This window comes from Bemisia tabaci, chromosome 4 (assembly GCF_918797505.1).
Source record: "Bemisia tabaci chromosome 4, PGI_BMITA_v3".
Lineage (NCBI taxonomy): Eukaryota > Metazoa > Arthropoda > Insecta > Hemiptera > Aleyrodidae > Bemisia > Bemisia tabaci.
In genome coordinates, this window is record NC_092796.1 from 41,350,831 (window position 1) to 41,369,185 (window position 18,355).

Consider the following 18,355-nt stretch of genomic DNA (forward strand, 5'->3'; position numbering starts at 1 on the left):
AAAGTAATCAAAGAAAATATAGCGCCGCTGAGAGTATGTGGTAGTATTAATACTTTTAAAAGGTTACAAGGCTGGTTCGTGTTTTTTGATCACTTTGAAAACGACTGTGGTTTTCACTGTGACTGTTGAAATTGGAATCGTGTTTCAATGGTTGAAATTCATGAATCTGCTCAAAATGAAAAGATCCGTCTGAACACCCATCGGCTTTTTTCAATGATACCTAACGAAAATGTTTTCGGAATAGACACATTAACTGATGTTATCCGTCGCGGCAAGGCACATCCACAAAAGTTGGTCAACGAATATTTGCCCTGCACCATCCTACTTTAAGACGTTGTTCGTCGTGTTTTCTGAGAAAAATTTTTTTCAATTCATATTGAACGTAAAAACTTGATGTTTTATCCGATTTTAATATCATCTATTATCATCTATCAGCAAAAACGTATTCTCTGATTAACGCAACTACACTCAAGCTTAAAATTTTTGTGAAGTTGCGAGGCCCCCAGCAAAACCCTGAAGGCATTTGAACCGAGTCGGCAGTGACCTCGATGCTATTTCGCCTTCAATTTTTCAGACAGGCAATAATGTATCATCCTTATATCAACAGTAGTTTATTCAAGGAGCTGCGTTTTTTGTCGTGTAGGAACGTCCCATCGCAGGAAATTAAGCCAAACTTGAACCCAACTGGTGATGCTAGTTCTTTTTTTATTAATTTTTGCATTAACTGCTCATAAATTGATAGCATAAATAAGAATAATTCACTCCCTTTTTTCCTTCGGGAAGCAGTGTAATTGTAAAGCGCTACTGATCTGGTGATTCTAATTACCCAACGCTCTGCATGTCGGTGTTCCGGAGGCATTAAAATTTGCAGTAGTTCAACGCCGCTGTTACTGGTATTTCATAATACCAATTGTTGTATTGTTAGGTTAAATCCTGACGCAAAAAAAATGCACACGTCAGATTACACGATCGTATTATGGGACTTTACATTGCTTTTTAAGCTTATAATTCGGGGAGTCCTGAGATTTATTATTCATGCTTGCATGCTTCCTATCGTTATCCGATTAGAGCTCTCCGTTTTATTTACTCTTCCATTTTTGCCATATTTTGCTATTATGCCTATTATTCCCGAGAGTATTCTTCAATTATAAATAATTTACATTTATCAGCTTCGTCGTTTTTATTTCGGATGTAGAGGAGTATTCGTTGAATGCTCCACATAATCATCCTATTTTTTATAAATGTAAAGTTCCTGTCTCTGGTTTGCTTTTCTTTTATAAAATCCTCCAAGCAATTTTTTTCAAAATTTGGTGCACTTTAAATTCAACAGAAACTTAGAGTATTTGGAAAATTTTCTCCGGAGCCAACAAGATTTCACAAACTATTTTTTACACAGCTAGTTTGCGACAAATTTCTATTTTAGTGTCCTTAGTAATTCATTGAATTGTGCGAATTTGCTCAAGCATCAAATATATTTTGAAAAATGTAACGAAATATGACTTGGTTTCCTTTAAAAAATAAGATTAGAGTCGAAATTCTTTAACGTCACAATAAAGTTGTGCGTTTTTTCTATTTTCAGCACCTTTAAGCCGCACGTGAGGAGAGAGAGAACGAGAGAGCAAGAGAGCAAGAGGTTCTCAAAGACTGAAAATTTTGAATAAAAATCATTAAAAAATCCTACGATTTGAGCCGTGGCTGGGTTTATCTCACAATGAACCACGAAAAATCATTAGAAAAATAGAATATCAGCTTGCTCTTACTTGTTATCATTCATCCATTTTTTAAGCTTTGTTTCAATTTTTAGCTCACTTCCCCATTTTTTTTAGTTTTTTTCGATCGTTATCCTATGATCGCTATCTGTAATTTTTGTGCACCCACGTCATTCAATTCAATTCAAACCTTTTGCGCATTTCTTTGAAAAAACACTTTTTATTTCATGAAATTTCACTGTACTCGTACATCAAACTTTTTTACCAGTCGTCGTGTCCTAGACAAAAGAACGTCACTACAATTCAGTGTTGCGAAATATCTACTCGCAAATCTCATTTTTACAAGAGAATCGATCTGGGTGATCGATTATCCTCCCGATCACACACAAAAATCCAAAAAAATCCGGACAGAAATCGCTCAATCATATCGTCTCCTACCTGACATAAGGGCGTAACTACACTCTGCAATGAACCCTGTCCTCCATACAATTCAATGTTTTCCCGGGTTCATCTCAATGTCTAGTTACGCCTCTGTGCCAGCCAAGCGACGATATTCTCGTGGTTAAATCAACTTTTCGAGTCAGTTTTGCAACCTTGCAATTGAGTGACGTTCCTCCGTCTGAAAAACTACGAAGTCTGGTACAATCTCTCGGTACGAATTCTTTTCCACGTCCTTAGGCACAGCTCAAATCCCGCTGAATATTCAACCGTCGAAGTGTTTATGGGTGATTGGTTTTGTCTCAGTTCGTTTCCGCCTACTGAAGAATCCCGCGGGCTGTCTCCCTCCAGGCGTTTTCTCTTCGGCGATCGGTGTCTTTTTTTCACCACTCTCACCCATTTTCTCACTCATCCAGGCCAGTTTTCCACCGATGGAGGCCGGTTTCTCACCAATCGGCACCTCCTTCTCACCACCTTGCGGTCCGGAAACTCGACCAAGATCATCATCATCGTCCTTTTTTGGAGTTGGTTTAGGATCTGTCCCACTGTTGATTCGTCCAAGATCCCCAGGTTTGGCACAGCCGAGTTCTTGACCGACGGCCAGCGCGAGGGCGACTGAGGATTCGTCCATGTCGATGCTCTCCGGGAACCGTCGGGTCCTGCTCAGCTCCTGGCGGATGTTGTTCAGGGCTTGAGTTCCGTCACGGAGAGCGTTGACGGCGTAGTCGGCAGCGCTCTGGATATTGAGGATCTCGTTCCGGAGGGCACCGCGCACCGCGGTAAGTTTCTTGTATGCTGCAAGCTTACGGTCGTAAAGGCTGGAGCCCAGGTTCTTCGTATCCGCACTCTCGGCCGCTTGCTTGAAGTTCGTCTGTTGGAATGTAGGTAGAGTTAAATCGATGAGAATATACACGGAGAAAAAAACTACGTGCATGGGACCCGAAGTTGAGGTCATATGGATCTCTGAAGTTTTCGGATCACGTATCTAAAACTTGAGGTCCAGCTGCCGAAGTTCGGGTCAGGCATCTGAAGTACTTAAGTACATACCGAAGGGTTCAGGTCACACATTGAAGTATCCGGTACATACCTAAGTACTTCAGATGTCTGACCCGAACTTCGGCAGTTGGACCTCAAGTTTTTGGATACTATATGTAGATCCGAAAACTTCAGAGATCCATATGACCTCAACTTCGGGTCCTATGCACGAAGTTTTTTTCTCCCTGTACAACGGCGGAGCGTGGCGTTGCGTGCGATATATTGGCTGATCTGACATTTAAACGTATGGAAAAGGATCGTTATTAAACAGGTTATTTACATCAAACACCAAAATAATCGATTCTTTACTACCACTTCAAATGGGGAAATGTCGATTATCGATCACTTATACTTCTTGCCACTGAGGATATGAAATTTATTTCGGCAGACTTTGTGACCACATTTCGCAATAAGAAACTGCTACACAGAGAGAAAATTCAACACAAAAGCTTGATTATACGGGAGGTAAAACACGAAACAACCGAAGTCTTCGGCTGACTCTGGGGTTTCCCAGTCTCTCCGTTGTTTTTTTCCGCTGAATTCGCCACAAACTGTACCAATATCAACACAAAATTTGGGTTAGTTTGCTTTTTAACTCCTACACTAACCAAAAGTAACACAAGAACACAAATGTTTTTATAAGTATTATCTCCAGCTTGCCTACACTTCACTGATCTAACATATACGTTGTTCCTAAAATGAGCCAAAAATATCCGTTCCCTGTTGCAAAATGTAGTTTATTCATTCTTCAATGTGTTTTTTATGATGAAATTTTGAAAGTATTGAGTTTCAAGAGTGTAAAAAGTTTGAACTCATCGTTTGGAACTGAAAATCGAGTTTTTGATGCCCTGTCCACACGAGCGCGGTTCGAAGAACTTATTCGACGAGCTGCTCAGTTCCCGGAACTTAAGTTACGAAACAAGGCATGCTGTTCACACGAGTTCGCCCGAACTGAAACCGGAACTTCAATAAAACTATACAATTATCGCAAAATAATAGATTATCACGGCCGCCAAAGTAACAAAAATAAAAGTCAAGACATATTAAGGACGTAAAAAACAAAAACAAACAAATTCACATCAAAAGAAACATATATAGAAGCTCGGAGTACGGGGGAAGTTCCGGGTTTTGGAGGAATAAGTTTTTAGCTCAGCTAAAACTTGTTCCGGCAACAAGTTCCTCGGAATAAGTTCCGCGAACCGCGCTCGTGTGGACAAGGCCTAAGGTACAATTTTTGGCGAAGTATACTTCAAAAAAAGTCTTATCACATTTCACTAGTATAAATTTGTTTCAAAGAATGCCACTTGCATCATCTATTTTCTAGGGGCGCTTAATAAAGTAAGAAGTGTAAACATGTTCAAGAACTACGATGATGTAAATATATGTATGAAAATCAGCCATCAAAGTAATAAAATCACAAACATCGTCTAGCTGAGTCCATAATGCGGATAAAACGCCGACTGTAAGAGAGATTGAGGGAGCCAAGGCCAAATTACTCCTCCACGTGAAGTCTTTAAGGGTTAGAACGATACTTCTTCTAACCCCTATACATGACGTAGTTGCTAATTTTAGCGCTATGACTCGCCACAAGAATTCAAATGAATCACAGAGGACAGATGAAAACTTTCGTAAATTGAGTATGTCAAATTGTCAATGGCATCACTACCTCAAATTTCACGCATTTTCTTGCAAGTTTGCATTTTACTTATGGCACCATTCGGTTTTCCACGAAATTTCACTCAAGATAGTTTGTCGAGTCATAAAGCCCTCATGCCTGTAGAAACTCCATTACTACCAACGACGTCATGATGTGACTTTTCAAAGAAATATTCTTGGAAGTTTTACCCACGTCAAGATAACTCTCGTACAAAATAGGTCAAATTCAACATCTGCTTTGGAAAACGCTTACCGCCAAACTGCGAGTTATATTTGAAAAACGTCGTACGTCATATTTCCGTACCTGTGAGTAACCTTTCTTGAGATTTTTTATGGCGTCCTCGTAATGCTCATCGCTAATCCATGGGTTGTCCACGATTTCTGTGAATTCAGGTCTTGGCTCTTCGGCGGTGCTCTTCGCAAAAGACACGGCCGCGTTGAGCTGTGTCCGGAACTTTTGAGAAGCTTCGCAAATCACATCCCTCACACCGTCTGCTTTGGCTTTCACGACGATCGATGGGTCGAGACTCAGCGCTTTGGTCAGCGCATTTTCAACTGTGAGAAGTGAATTCGTGACAAAAATTAAACACAAGAACAAGGTTAAAATGACTGTGATGACCGAAAAGTGCAAAAATCTGTCCAAAACTCAGTAAGCTCTGACTTAAATTGGGCATTGGCGGACCCAGCAATTTAGCAACACCGGATTTCCTCCATTTAAACCTATGGCAATGTATCGATTCTTAAGAGGCTAGGCGCTTCGACAAGAATAGATTATTTAGCATAGGTTTAAATGGAGGAAATCCGGTGTTGTCAAATTGCTGGGTTCGCCTCTGAAATTGGATCAGTTACCCATGTAAAAGTCGTAATTTGGCAATCAAATTTTGATGGATCGAAAAGAGCAAAAATCTAACCGAAGCCCAAGTTCTGATTTAAAATGGATAATTTTCCCTGGTAAAAGTCGTAATTTGGTCATCCAAACTATGATAGATCGAAACAGTTTTTTTTTTTTTTTTTTTTTTTTTTTTTTTTTTTTTTTTTTTTTTTTTTTTATCTCTATTTATATAACAGGACTACAAATCGTATTAACTATTTTTACATTAGAAGTAAATAAGAAATTGTGATGTGAGTTTGTGAGTCGTTGGACGCTAGCTTGCTTAAAATTATAGATAGATACTATATACATTTTTTGTTCTAAAAAACAGTGTAAAAGTCAGTCCAAAGCTGAAGCTCTGACTTAAATGTTCAACAGGTGAGGTATCTTCTCCTGCAATCGACGTCATCCGAAGTGCTAACTATTTGTAGTTAATCTTCTCATCTTTCACATATCAGTCATTTGCAGTTACCACACTATAAGCTTATTATTGCTAAACCAAGGTCGAACAAAACATGGTATATAATATCGGTGTAGATGTTACCAAATCACCATTTTTCTAAAGGATGTCCGTTGATAATTGAAGAATAGAAATTTGGTGCTTAGTCTGGATGAATTTTATATTTTTTTCTGTATGTTTGCGTTAAAGCTCTTTGAAATGCTTCAAAACAGTCATATATGGACGGAGTTAAACAGAAAGGAACCAAGCCACATCGAGATCGAACCGAGAAAAAGAGGTTTAAAGTTTGGCTCCTGCATAAGACTCAATGTAAAAGATAAACTTCAAGTTCAATTTCTGCAAAATTTGCTCCAACAATATCTTTGATTTTTTGGCGATAGATAGTAGAGCAGTGGTTGAGTTCAAAATCACTCATAACTCAATTTTTTCCAAAATGTGGGTTGGTTCCTTTCTGCTTAACTCAGTCCATATGTATTGTATATAGGTATGTAGATTGTGGCCATTCTCGGAAATAATGTGACAAAGGCTGTTTTGAGTTTGGCTATAAAGTCTTAGGGCAAGGGTGTTTTCTTCATAGTTTGCTACATTTTAATAAGTTTTCTATCAGATGTACACTGTCAGAGCTGCAAAAATTCACCATGGGTTAGAAAAAGTGAATTGCATTTTGCAAAAAGGAACCAAGAGCATGCCAATGTTGTTGGGATTGTGCAACTTACATTCGTTGCGATACAATTGCTGAAATTGTGCAAAAAATTGCGTATACGAAAATAATTTTCGTATTGAATTTATAGCGTATTGGAGATGAAGATACAACTTGTTTCGATGGTCAGTTTACATTTGCAAAGTATTATAAAATGTGCACAATCTGACCGACTTGGAATGCTCTTGGTTCTCTTTTGCAAAATGCAATCCAAGTATAACAGTACTCTGAAAAAATTAAGAACCTGCTTTCTCGTTATTCAAACGCCGGATTTGAGCGAAAGCCGCTGCAATTGGGCAGGCCGCTGCATCCTTCCATATAAGTTGACTAATTTTTTGAGTGACGGGACCGAAATCCGTATCCACGGCTCTAGAGAACAAACTTCTTTCTGACTCCGACGTGAAACCAAAAACTCCAGAAACCTGCAACCAGAGGTTTGGAGTGTAAGTTCTTTATGGTGTAACTTATTGTCGGGAAAACCCTTCTTAAAACTAATAAATTGACAAATTAATGCGAAAGAAGTCTACCTACTTTTGAAGTATGATGTACTAATTCGTTTAAGACACAGACAGATTTTACAATTGTCATTTGAAAGCCGGCCCAGAGCTAATTTTTTACCCAAGAGCCAACATAAATGGAAGACTCAGCTTCAATAAGAATTGACATTAGATGGAGGCTTTTTCCCCCAAGTTTTAATGCATATAGATGGACATGTTTCACGTAAAGCTTCTCGAAAAGAGGATTACATTCTGCGGAAAAGGATCTATCCGCATTATAGTTGAAAGCTCCTAACTACCCCTGACTTTTAATGAAGCCTAGTGTCCTTTGCTGCAACTACCTGTTAGTCTCCTCCCCCGTCTTGTCTAATTTTCAAAATACCAAACAACGTATCTCCATTGCAATGTTTCAAAATTTCCGCTCTTATTTTAGTTTCTTCCAAGAGAAACACGCTTACTCTTTAGCTTGAAATTAATGCAGAATATTTTTTTAGAAGTAAAGAAACATCAAGGAAATTTTCAAGAAAATACAAGTATTCCACGTATTCCAAAGAAAGAATAAATCATGACAGGAAGTCTGTAATATTGCAAATGGAGAAGCATGATTCTGTGCTTTGGTCATCGGTATGCGTCCCTGTATCTAATATGTACGTATTTCTGCCAAACAGAACAAAGTGCATTATGATGTGAGCCCTATTGTGTATGTATTCCCATGGGTCTAAGGGCTCATGCCATGATGCACATAGTTCCTTTTGGCAGAAATACGTCCATATGTCTTGATTAGCAGTTCTGAAATCTTTCCGACACGTCTTTTTCCTGAACTCTCGATGCAAACAGTCTTTCGTTTAAATTCATCCAAATGTTATTCAGAGCAGATACATTCTCACCGATGAATGCAGCCTAATATTTAGAAAGAATTACATCCCTTTAATGAAAACCACGTGTTAAAGAGAATATTTAAGGTGAAAAATCAATTGCAGAGGAAAAGCACAGTAACGTTCACTTCGCGTCCAATTATATCTCGACTTCAATTAAATCAGGAATGAACGCGCATTTCTGAGTATCAATGTTGGCTTTAATTGGAAGAAAATAATGTTGCTTTGATGCAATTTCATACTAAAATTGGAATTTAACGTTCCCACAAGGCTGGTAGCAAATTCATCACCCAGCGGGCTTCGTTTTATTAATGAATTGTGGAAGGCATTCAGTCAGTGGCGTGGCGTGATGTATCGATTGATCTGCCGTTTAAACCCATGGAAAAGGATCGACAAACAGGGTGCTCGCAAGGAACACCTTAATAATCGATTATTTTCCACAGCTTCAAATGAAGGAATATTGATAATCGACCATTCACGCCTCGCCACTGCTTTCAGCCACAGTGCATGGTAGACGCAATAGCTTACTACTGTATGTTTTGCTTAAATCATCTAGAAATTGTCAATGATCGGAAAAATTGAAACAGGGTGGGATAAGGGTGGTGGAGAAATGCTTTACCTTGCCAAAAAGATTATATTCAACCTAGTAAAACAGTGATGATTCATGCTCTTATCAATTATCGAGCAATAGAGAGAGAAAGAAGAAATAAGAAAACAAATTACTTTTGAAATTCACAAAAAAAAGTCACCTCGACGGATCTACTTCTCAGAAGCGACACAGCCAAAAATTCAAAATATTAGCATTTATCAATGGTGACAGATGTGAACTTTGTATCATCACAAAGTTTCGTCTAGGATACATAAGTTTGAACGAAGTCCCTAAGTTTCCCCAAAAATGGCCACTTTTCTAACAGGCATGCACTTTAACAAAACATGAAAAAAACTAAGCTAATTTTGTATTTTTAGGTATATTTCACTAGTTTCTGGTAACATGTGCTTTTTTTACTGTTTACCCAAAGAAAGTACACTCAGTATTGCTGTATCGTCACACTGGGAAAAAAACACTTTGGATCTTGAGTCCAGACTCTTGAAAACATTGACAAGAAAGAAGACTCTTGATTCAATCGGATTTTTGCTTGAATCAAAACGAAATCCGCTTAAATTAAGAGGCTTGGTTCTTGATTTAAGCTAGGTTCTGATTGAATCAAGAGTACTTTTTCTTGTCGATGTTTTTAAGAGTCTGGGCTCTAGATCCAATGTGTTTTTTTTCCAGTGCAGCGTGCAACACACTTATTACCAGAATATAATTTAAGGGCCTCTGTGCTTCTCTTAAGCTGATTTAAAATAATCATACCTGTAAAATTAGGGCCAGGGCCGCTACGATAAAAGCACCACCGTGTTTAATATCCATCATTAGGTGTTGCACTCACGATACCTAAATGAATGAGTGGTTCATGCGGCCTTCGGTATCGTTTATATAGCGCCCAGCGAAATAGATTTATTTCCGTTTTTTCTCGGATCTCGTGACTGCTCGAACTGAGCGATGGGTGTCGGGACGAGACACGCATTCCATTTTCGGATTTGTCATGCGTTCCGGGAAATTGCCGGCGGCCACGTCATTTTCCATTTCGCCGGCGGATTGCGATGCATTTGACGTGAAAAGCTGCGTCGGCGACGCTGTACGATCGAATCCACGAATTCTCGGAAGTTGCATCTGTTACGTGGTTCGATACTAAAGGAAAATCAAAGGCGGGAAAAATTTGCGCTCGGAGGAAATCGAAGTGACGGCTAAATTTTCCGGAAATTCAAGATGACAACCTTCGCAAACCGTCGATCATTCGAACGATTTAACATGAATTACTCACATGACGATGGATTCATCCGAACTTGCGTTACTCACAGGTGTCGATTTTGGATAGTTATCGATTTATTCACATGCAATCGTTCACTAGGAAAGGGCCCCCCGAAGGCCTTGTCTCCACGGGACGTTTTCATGGGATTTGTCCCAAGTTCGAATCGCAGGAATGAAACTTCTGGGATTTTTCCCGGTTACCGTCTCCACGGGACAAGGCTCATACGGTCCTGCGACTAGTTTGCGCGGGAAGATAACTTCGTTGAAGTCGAGTATTTTACCGGGAATAAAATAATAATTGCACTCAATTGACAATTAGAAACATTATTTTAACTATACAAACATGAACAATGGAGTAATCAACAAAATATCGCATAGTTCGTTTACACTTCTTCTTCTTCTCTCAGTGGGTCCTAAAGGCAAAATGACCATACTTGGTACTGGGAAAAATATTGATTGCTCAATATTATGCCCAACTTCGTAAGTGGGATTTTTCCGTGGGATAAATCTCGTGAAACGGCCGAAAAATGACGTCAGCGTTCCAAGGGAGAGGGAGGAGTCAAGGGGCCCACGTTATGAAGCATATTGTCACCTCATTCATTTCTCAAAAGATCAATTTTATGTGGCTATCACACCAGTAGTCCCCAACTGTATAGTTGACAGTTCGCGCATGCGCAGAGACTGACGGTCGGCAGTGGGCCTTTGCCGACTGTACATTCTGGACGCGCGCGCAGGCAGAATGTACAGTTGGACTGCGCATTTCAGTGTTTGTAATAATGCAGGACCGTTGGTTCCGGCCTAACCTGTCGTTTAATGAAGGAAAATTGGAAGGAGTTAAACAATTTCGAGGTTTCTCTGAATATCCAGAATCGAACTTCTTGTAGATTACGGCTATACTTTTATTCAATTGATACGAAACTTTGTATTATTTTAAGAAAGTTCTTTGCACTTATTCGTCGGTATGTTGTTGTTTTAGACTTTTGATGGAACTAAGCATAACTTCCCTTTGGAGCAGTATTGTTTTCTTTAATTCGTTTCAAAAGAGAGGAAAAATTGTGAATTGATTTTAGTGTTTTGCGTTCTTCTTTATTCTGGAATTCCTGTGATTTGTCATTTATTTTTTCGGTGAAAGTACGAAAAATCGTTAGCCAGACGAGATTTAATCAGGTATTTAAATTTATCTTTTTTTTAAGCCTCTGATGAGTGTAATAGAATGAAATCAATGCTGGAAATGAAACTATTCCCGAAACTAGGATCAGTCTACACAGCACACCATCCATCCGAAGGAATAAATTGAACATGCTCATTTTTTTAAAACTTTTTATCTATATTTTTCGTAGAAACCAAAACTGACGCATTTGTTAGCCCCCGTGTAACTTGTAATCGGTGGAAAAATACAGCATTTAATTGTCACTGTGTTCTTTTTTGTGAATTATGCTCTCCCCGCTAATGAGTTTTAGAGTGCTATGACGCTGTTTTTACCTTTGTTTTTATGACTGCCAATAGTGCAATCGAGCTTTACTTAAAATTCAAAAGTTAACTGATTGTATGACCGTCTACGATGAAATGGACCTGGAGTCTAGTTTACAAAAAACTGATAATGAGTTCTTGGTACCGGAGCATTAAAAAGTGTTTTGCAGATTGTTAAGCACAAAAATGCCAAGCAATTTAAGTTTTCAAAATGAAAATTTTTGTCCCAGACTATTCGCATAATACTTCTTTATGCTCTGATATCAAGACTTCAGTTTCAAGTTTTTGAGGACTAAAGTCTCTTACTTTGTAGACGGTCAACATCAAAGAAAGAAGCGAAAAGAGGAGGCCACAATGCACTAAATCGGGCCACATTTTGCAAAGAGAAACGTCCTATATTTCTGGCTCATTTTAGAAACAGCTTATTGAATATCAGTCGTTCCATGTAGAAACGTGCTTTTATGGATGAACTAGAAATAGTAGTTCTTTATCTCAAAATTTAGCACGATTACAAATGTCCATCGTGTTCTGTGAGGCCATCGGTACCGTACTCTGAAAAACTGGTTGTAGGTAAAAACATTTTCCGAAAATTTTAAAGGAACTTTCCGACACACATGAAAAGGTTTATTTCCGAAATCTCGGCTCCTATAGTGAAGCAATTTAACGCTTCAAAAAAAGTCTGTGAATCGAAACCTATCATCTATTTTAATTTGATAATAAAACTAACCTAGAGAGTGTTTGCGTTGTAGAACACGATTTTTCGGAAAAAACACGGTTTGTAAGGTATACGGGTCTGTGTGTACTTTTTAAACTCGATTCTTTCAAAGTCTCTATTAGTAATGCGCGGATTTGCACAGGGTTACACACTATCAAATGACATGACAAATTTAAACATATGGTTTCCATCGGAAATATGTGGTGGTACACGTATCCTCCATTTGATACATGCAGTTTTCCTCTCGGTTGTACGAAAGGTATAAAAATTTTACAGCAGAAACTTGGCACGTAAACGCTTGATCCGAAAATCAACAAACTTTAACTTGTTCCCGTTAAGATCATCTTTAATTGGATACCGTAAACTCGTGCCTCATATCGGCAAGCAACGTTAACTCTGAAAGGAGCAGGTATTTTGAATCAGAGTTGCATATTGACTCGGAAAGTGTACGCAGCTTAATTGATGCTTACATCTGGATGAAATTCAATTTATCTGGAATTTATAGGATTACGAACATGAAACCAGCACGATTAAACCTACGATTCATAAATCGCAGATACTGGGGAAAAAGCTCATACGATTACAAGTCATTTCGTATGATTGCACGTCTAAAACGCATTCAATCAAATGAAACCAAAATATGCTTCACAAGTATTTGTTATTATGTACCTCCTTCAATGCATACGGCTCTTAGGAATAAGGCAGAAACCAACGCAGGCTGTGACTCGTGTTCAAACAAGCATCAAATTCTCACCATCAACAAGCTTCCAAACCTGTAATTACGAGATCAGAGCCTTTACACTATCACCTATGTCGGAGAAGCGTCTGATTTTGTCATAACCATCGCTAACCTCGCCAACGTTCTCCTTAAAAAAGCTTTATTTTGGTTTGGTCCATGCAGCACTGTATCATGCCACGCGCGCCGTGGCACGCTGCGGCGCGGCGCCGGCGCGGCCAGCCAGCCAGCACGGAACGCGTATTGGCGCCTACAAACCTAAGGGATACCTCAAGCATTGCGCAATGCGTGAAGTATCTGCTTAGGTTTGTAGGCGCCAGTGCGCGTTTCGTGCTGGCAGCACGTCGCGTCACTCCGCTTTATGCTATGGCCTATTATTGAAACTCGTGAAGTCAGCGTTTTTCAACTCATGATTTTTATAAGTTTGCACACTCTGCATGGATTACTTCAATTTAAATTGATGGGAAAAAAAAATGAATGGAAAATTTAATGTGTGTTTTGTAAATATTAGGTAAGGTGTTTCCTTGTCGTATTTAATGATTTTCAAAGCACAAGAGTTGCGATTCTACCACAATTAATTAGAAATGTCCGTATCATCCAACAAATTGTGGTAGTACCACAATTTTAGGGGATAACCCCTAACACTTTTCTTTCCGTGATCCGTAACGCATCATCTTGTAGAATTAGAACCCGTTAATAGAATACACAATCTCCGTCAGCTGTTGCCAAATTTAACTAGACAATTCAATTTTTTGCAAGAGAACTTTCGTGCGGTTTCCTTCAAAAATGTCTAAGAATTTGCCTCGTAATACGCAGAACATTCATTGAAAGCTCGAAAATCCGCGCAACCGTTTTCACGCAAAAAAATCCAAATGCCCGATTGAATTTGGTATTAGCCAATTTGACTTGGTTCCTTTCTACTTAACGCGGTCCAATTCAGGTCAAAAAGGGTTAGGAGCTTAATCTTACGTGAGCACAGCAAACAGGACTTTTTGTGTATCTTTGGGGGGGGGGGGGGGTCGATTTAATCTATGTTGACAACGTCGTGACGCATAACCGAGACAGTGGCGTGGCGTGAATTGCGATGTATCGATTGTTATGCCATTTAAATCTATGGTAAAGAATCGATTATGAAGGTGTTCGCTGCGAACACCCTGTTTATCGATCCTTTTCCATAGGTTTAAATGGCATAACAATCGATATATCGCAAAGCACGCCACGCCACTGAACCGAGCGCGGGGAGGAAGGAAATAAAAACAAACGGCACACTTGAGCAGGGCTATGACGGAGCACAAGTTAAAGCAAACAAATGACTGAAACATTAAGGCGACATTGCCACCTGACATTAACAAACTAAAAACTAACATTAGTATACTGGCGGCGGCGCAACGATAATGCAGCCACCGTCGCGAAATGTCCGCACCCTCCAAGTCGCGCTGAAATCAAAAGATTTTTCCCGCCAAGATGAAGTGCACATCGTCACCCTCCGGCCAAAGTATCAACAAGCGCCATGCGGCGTTTCAAAATATCTGCCGCTATTTTATTTTTTTACAGAGAAATAGTTCAGCGAAGCTGTCCGAAAGTTTCATCGAGTTTTTTTTGTGCTGCCGATAAAATTCAGTGAGATTTTTAAACGGATTATAAACAACAATTTCTCTGTAAAAAAGTAAAATGGCGGCGGAAATTTTGAAACGTCGCATAGAGCTTGTGATACTTTGGCCGGAAGGTGACGATATCCCGATTAGCAGTGATCGCGATTAAGGTGCGACTTGATAAATAATGGATAAAAAAAATTATATTGAGGTTATGTTTTCGTTTACAATTGACCCAGTGTACTTATCGATCTATCCATAGAGTGCATAGAGTCGTAATGTAAGTGCGAGAGCTGGCGCCATGTTCTGCTCGACGAGTTCCGACCCGGTGTGCGGGGTCACTTTTTCGATACATATTTGATCCAAAATGGCGGTGTGGGATATGGTTGGGTCCCCGTGTATCGCAAACAATCGATTATGTATCGAAAAAGGGACCCGGCGCCGCACAGGAATCTCGGAATTCGGGACCTGGAAAATGCTTAAAAGTGGCGTCAGCTCTCCCACTTGCATTACGACTCTATATACTCTATCGATCTATCAAATGATGGTGTCACTCAATCAGTCTAACTGTCGGATTGAGTGAATTTCTGGGTGCCAAGAACGGCAACATTGGAGCTCGGTGGCCTCGACGCTTCAATTAAAATCTATTTTCTCGGGCTTTGGAGTTGTCTTGGGTGGGATTTTTCTTGGTCGTAACCGTACCCGCCCCCGCCTTCCCGGTATCGCTCCTTACATTTTGATCAGGCGAGACTTTTATCCCGTAACCATCCGACAGCCGTTTCTCCCGCGTCGCTTCCCCGAGCACCGACTGTCTCATTGCCGTTAAGGTTAGTTTTCGGCTCCACTGTGAACGCGCCGCGGCGTGTAAGCAAGCCAGCGTGAATGGTTTACGTGAGTGCGCGGACAATGCTGCCGTGCAATGGAAAAATAACGTATGAGCATTTGAATGTTGCCAAATTTCCACTCGGAACATATTTAGTTTTGGAGAAAATCATTAACATTTTTCTCTGAAAATTTCAGACACTGTAGATAAAATTGCGAGCAAAATTCCCCGATAAATCGGGAGAAAAGTATTCATTAATTCTACCGCAAATTCGTGATTTGCCTGAGGAAATTTGGCAACGTCTGAAGGCTCATACGGCGTTTTTCTTTAGCACAGTAGAACGAGACTCATGCTGAAATCTAGTAATCCCCAACCAAAAAATGCCCTCTTTGCACCCAGCGCTTCAATTGTAACTTTTAAAAGGTTTTAAAGGTAAACCAAATCATTGATTTTACCCCGTCAAAAATATCAAAATATGCAACCACTCCCAAGCCCAACATTCAAAGCTCAACCGTTTACGCCACCCTTTCATTATTACTCATTTCAGATCGTCCTCATATCACTCTTATGCTTTCCCAGAGCTTAGCCACATCAGTTAGAAACTTGTGACGTCACAAGTTTCGCGGACACTATAGTAAAGACCTAAGCTGCCAAATCGGGCCAAAACAAACTCAGCAGGTTTTTTTTACGAGAGCAACAACAGTAAAGTGTATCGCAAGACAATGTGGCAATATTGGGGACGTGTTGGGACTTCAGAGCTGTTCCCGGTCGTAAACAAATTCAACGCGACCGGAGAGCAGAGACCGGGCTAAGGGTCGTGAAGTAGCAGGTCTCTGTAAGCAGTAGTTGTTGCCCACTAAACACTGATGGAGATATGTTGCGCTCATGCATTCTGCTTCCAGGGTAAACGTGCTGAATTCGGCGGAAAAAAGAATCCATTGCCGCCCCGGACTCGAGCATTTTGGCCGTCGTTGTCAAGAGTAATAACACTTTAAGAAATTCAATCAAACTTATTATTTTTACGTATTTACACTGGGAAAAAACATTGGATCTAGAGTCCAGACTCTTAAAACATCGAAGAAAAGTACCTTGATTCAAAATTAGAAATCTTATTTTAGCGGATTCGTTGATCAGCAAAATCGATTGAATAAGAGTACTTTTTTGTCATGCTTCAGAGTCTGGACCTAGACCAATGTGTTTTTTTGTGTATGAAATTGATTCTAGGGAACCTGATTAAGTAATAGTTTAATTGGACGTAGTTTCTGCCAAACGGAACTACGTGCATTAAGGCATGAGCCCTGAGACCCGTAATAATAATAGAATATATGCATAACAGGGCTCACGTAATAGTGCACATAATTCTGTTTGTCAGAAATACGTCCAATTATCATTTTATGACGCGGTCTTCTGAATAAAATATGCGTTTAACTGTACACCAAAATTTGCGTGTGTGTGTCGCGTTGAAAAAAAGAGGAGGGAAATATATGTTTAATTGATCCAGCCGTCACAAGAAAGATTTGCCAGGTTTTTTTTCTCTGGCTCACCCTATTGCAGAAGAAGTTGGTTTGAGTTTCATTGTTTGCAATCACTGCCTCTGAACCTGCACTTTTTTTTCACGACAGGATTTTGCACCATATTTTGTAAATTACCATAATAAACTTTTTAAATTATGAAAAATAACTGAACTGACCGCAGTACGATCGGTCATGCAAATCTATTCGGATGCATCAATCAATTTTGATGTAGGTCTCAATTGGACGTATTTCTATCAAACGGAATACGTGCATTGTGACGTGAGCCCTGTCATGCATATATTCTTATGGGTCTCAGGGCTCATGTCTTAATGCACACAGTTCCGTTCGATAGAAATACGTCCAATTGTGTGTCTCTTTTCTAAAGGACTTGAATATGTTGCGTGTTTTTCCGACGTCAAGTCTTACATATGTCTCGCCTTTTGACCGATGAAGATGTCGTGGTGTTTTGCAAAACGGACGAAATTGAACTTGAACTTCGCAAATGGCTTAAACGACAAGATCGCTCTGAAACTATCGGCCCATTGCACTGCACAGCCCCGGTGAAAAAATCGAAATTACAAGGGGCTAAAAATTCCGAAAGCGAAAGCCCCGAAGAAACGGAGCCCCAAAGAGGCTGCAGAGCTCATAAATTCGGATCAGAGAGCTTTTGTCCGGTGGGTATGCCTCATTTAACTTCCCCATTATGCCCCCACCGCCCCCACCCTTATCGGAGTTTCCCCTCTGCCCAGTGTCTAATGGCCTAATGACCTTCCGACGCGGACCAGTCTGCCCGCTCCGCGCGGAACTCCGCTTTAAAAGCTTCGTCCACTCTTGATTCTTGACCACCCCCACCCCACCCCATCCCACCCTCGATTGCGATCCGCGCTTAGCGGAAAGCGCGTATCTATGTGGGGGCTGCGGTTAGGGTTGGGTGGTTGTCGGTCAGGGGGGTTGTGTTCTAACCCCTTCGCACTGGGATCGCAGCACGCTTCCCCGGTTCGCCTTATCAATGGAACACTGAGTCTAAACAATGAATCCCGGCCAAGCCACTATAAATCTTCCGTCCGATTTTAAAGTGAAATAAGTCAACCGTCGGATAATTTCACGAAGAATTGGGTTTTTAGGTTAGTAGTGGCTCTGTAATGTGTTGGTCTACGGCACTGTCGGGCTGTTGGCCTGTCAGAATGGGAACGCGAGTCTCGAGGAGGAAATCTTAACCTTACCGAATAGTAAATATGTCGCAGGCAAATAGTGAAATCAGGCATTTTGTCAAATGCCTAGGCAGATAGTCAAATTTTAACAGTCTACAAATTTTTGTGAATTTATGGTGAAGAGCTCACGATTTTTCACTATTTTTGAAAAAAAATAACTCATCAAACCTTCGAACTCTTTTTGCCGCTTCCTCTTCAATG

The 18,355-nt window shown here is 40.1% G+C and overlaps 2 protein-coding genes across 2 annotated transcripts in view; one reads left to right on the forward strand and one right to left on the reverse strand.

Moving 5' to 3' along the window:
• LOC109033553 (lachesin) overlaps nucleotides 1-18,355 on the forward strand; it is a 519,756-nt gene that overhangs the window by 292,585 nt on the left and 208,816 nt on the right. The window lies entirely within an intron of this gene.
• Nucleotides 1,910-9,737, reverse strand: LOC109033620 (uncharacterized). The gene is made up of 4 exons (XM_072299864.1): nucleotides 9,596-9,737; nucleotides 7,114-7,291; nucleotides 5,143-5,393; nucleotides 1,910-3,018 (listed from the first exon to the last, which is right to left on the reverse strand). The coding sequence occupies exons 1-4, from the start codon at nucleotides 9,653-9,655 to the stop codon at nucleotides 2,413-2,415; spliced, it is 1,095 nt and encodes a 364-aa protein (XP_072155965.1). The 5' UTR covers nucleotides 9,656-9,737; the 3' UTR covers nucleotides 1,910-2,412.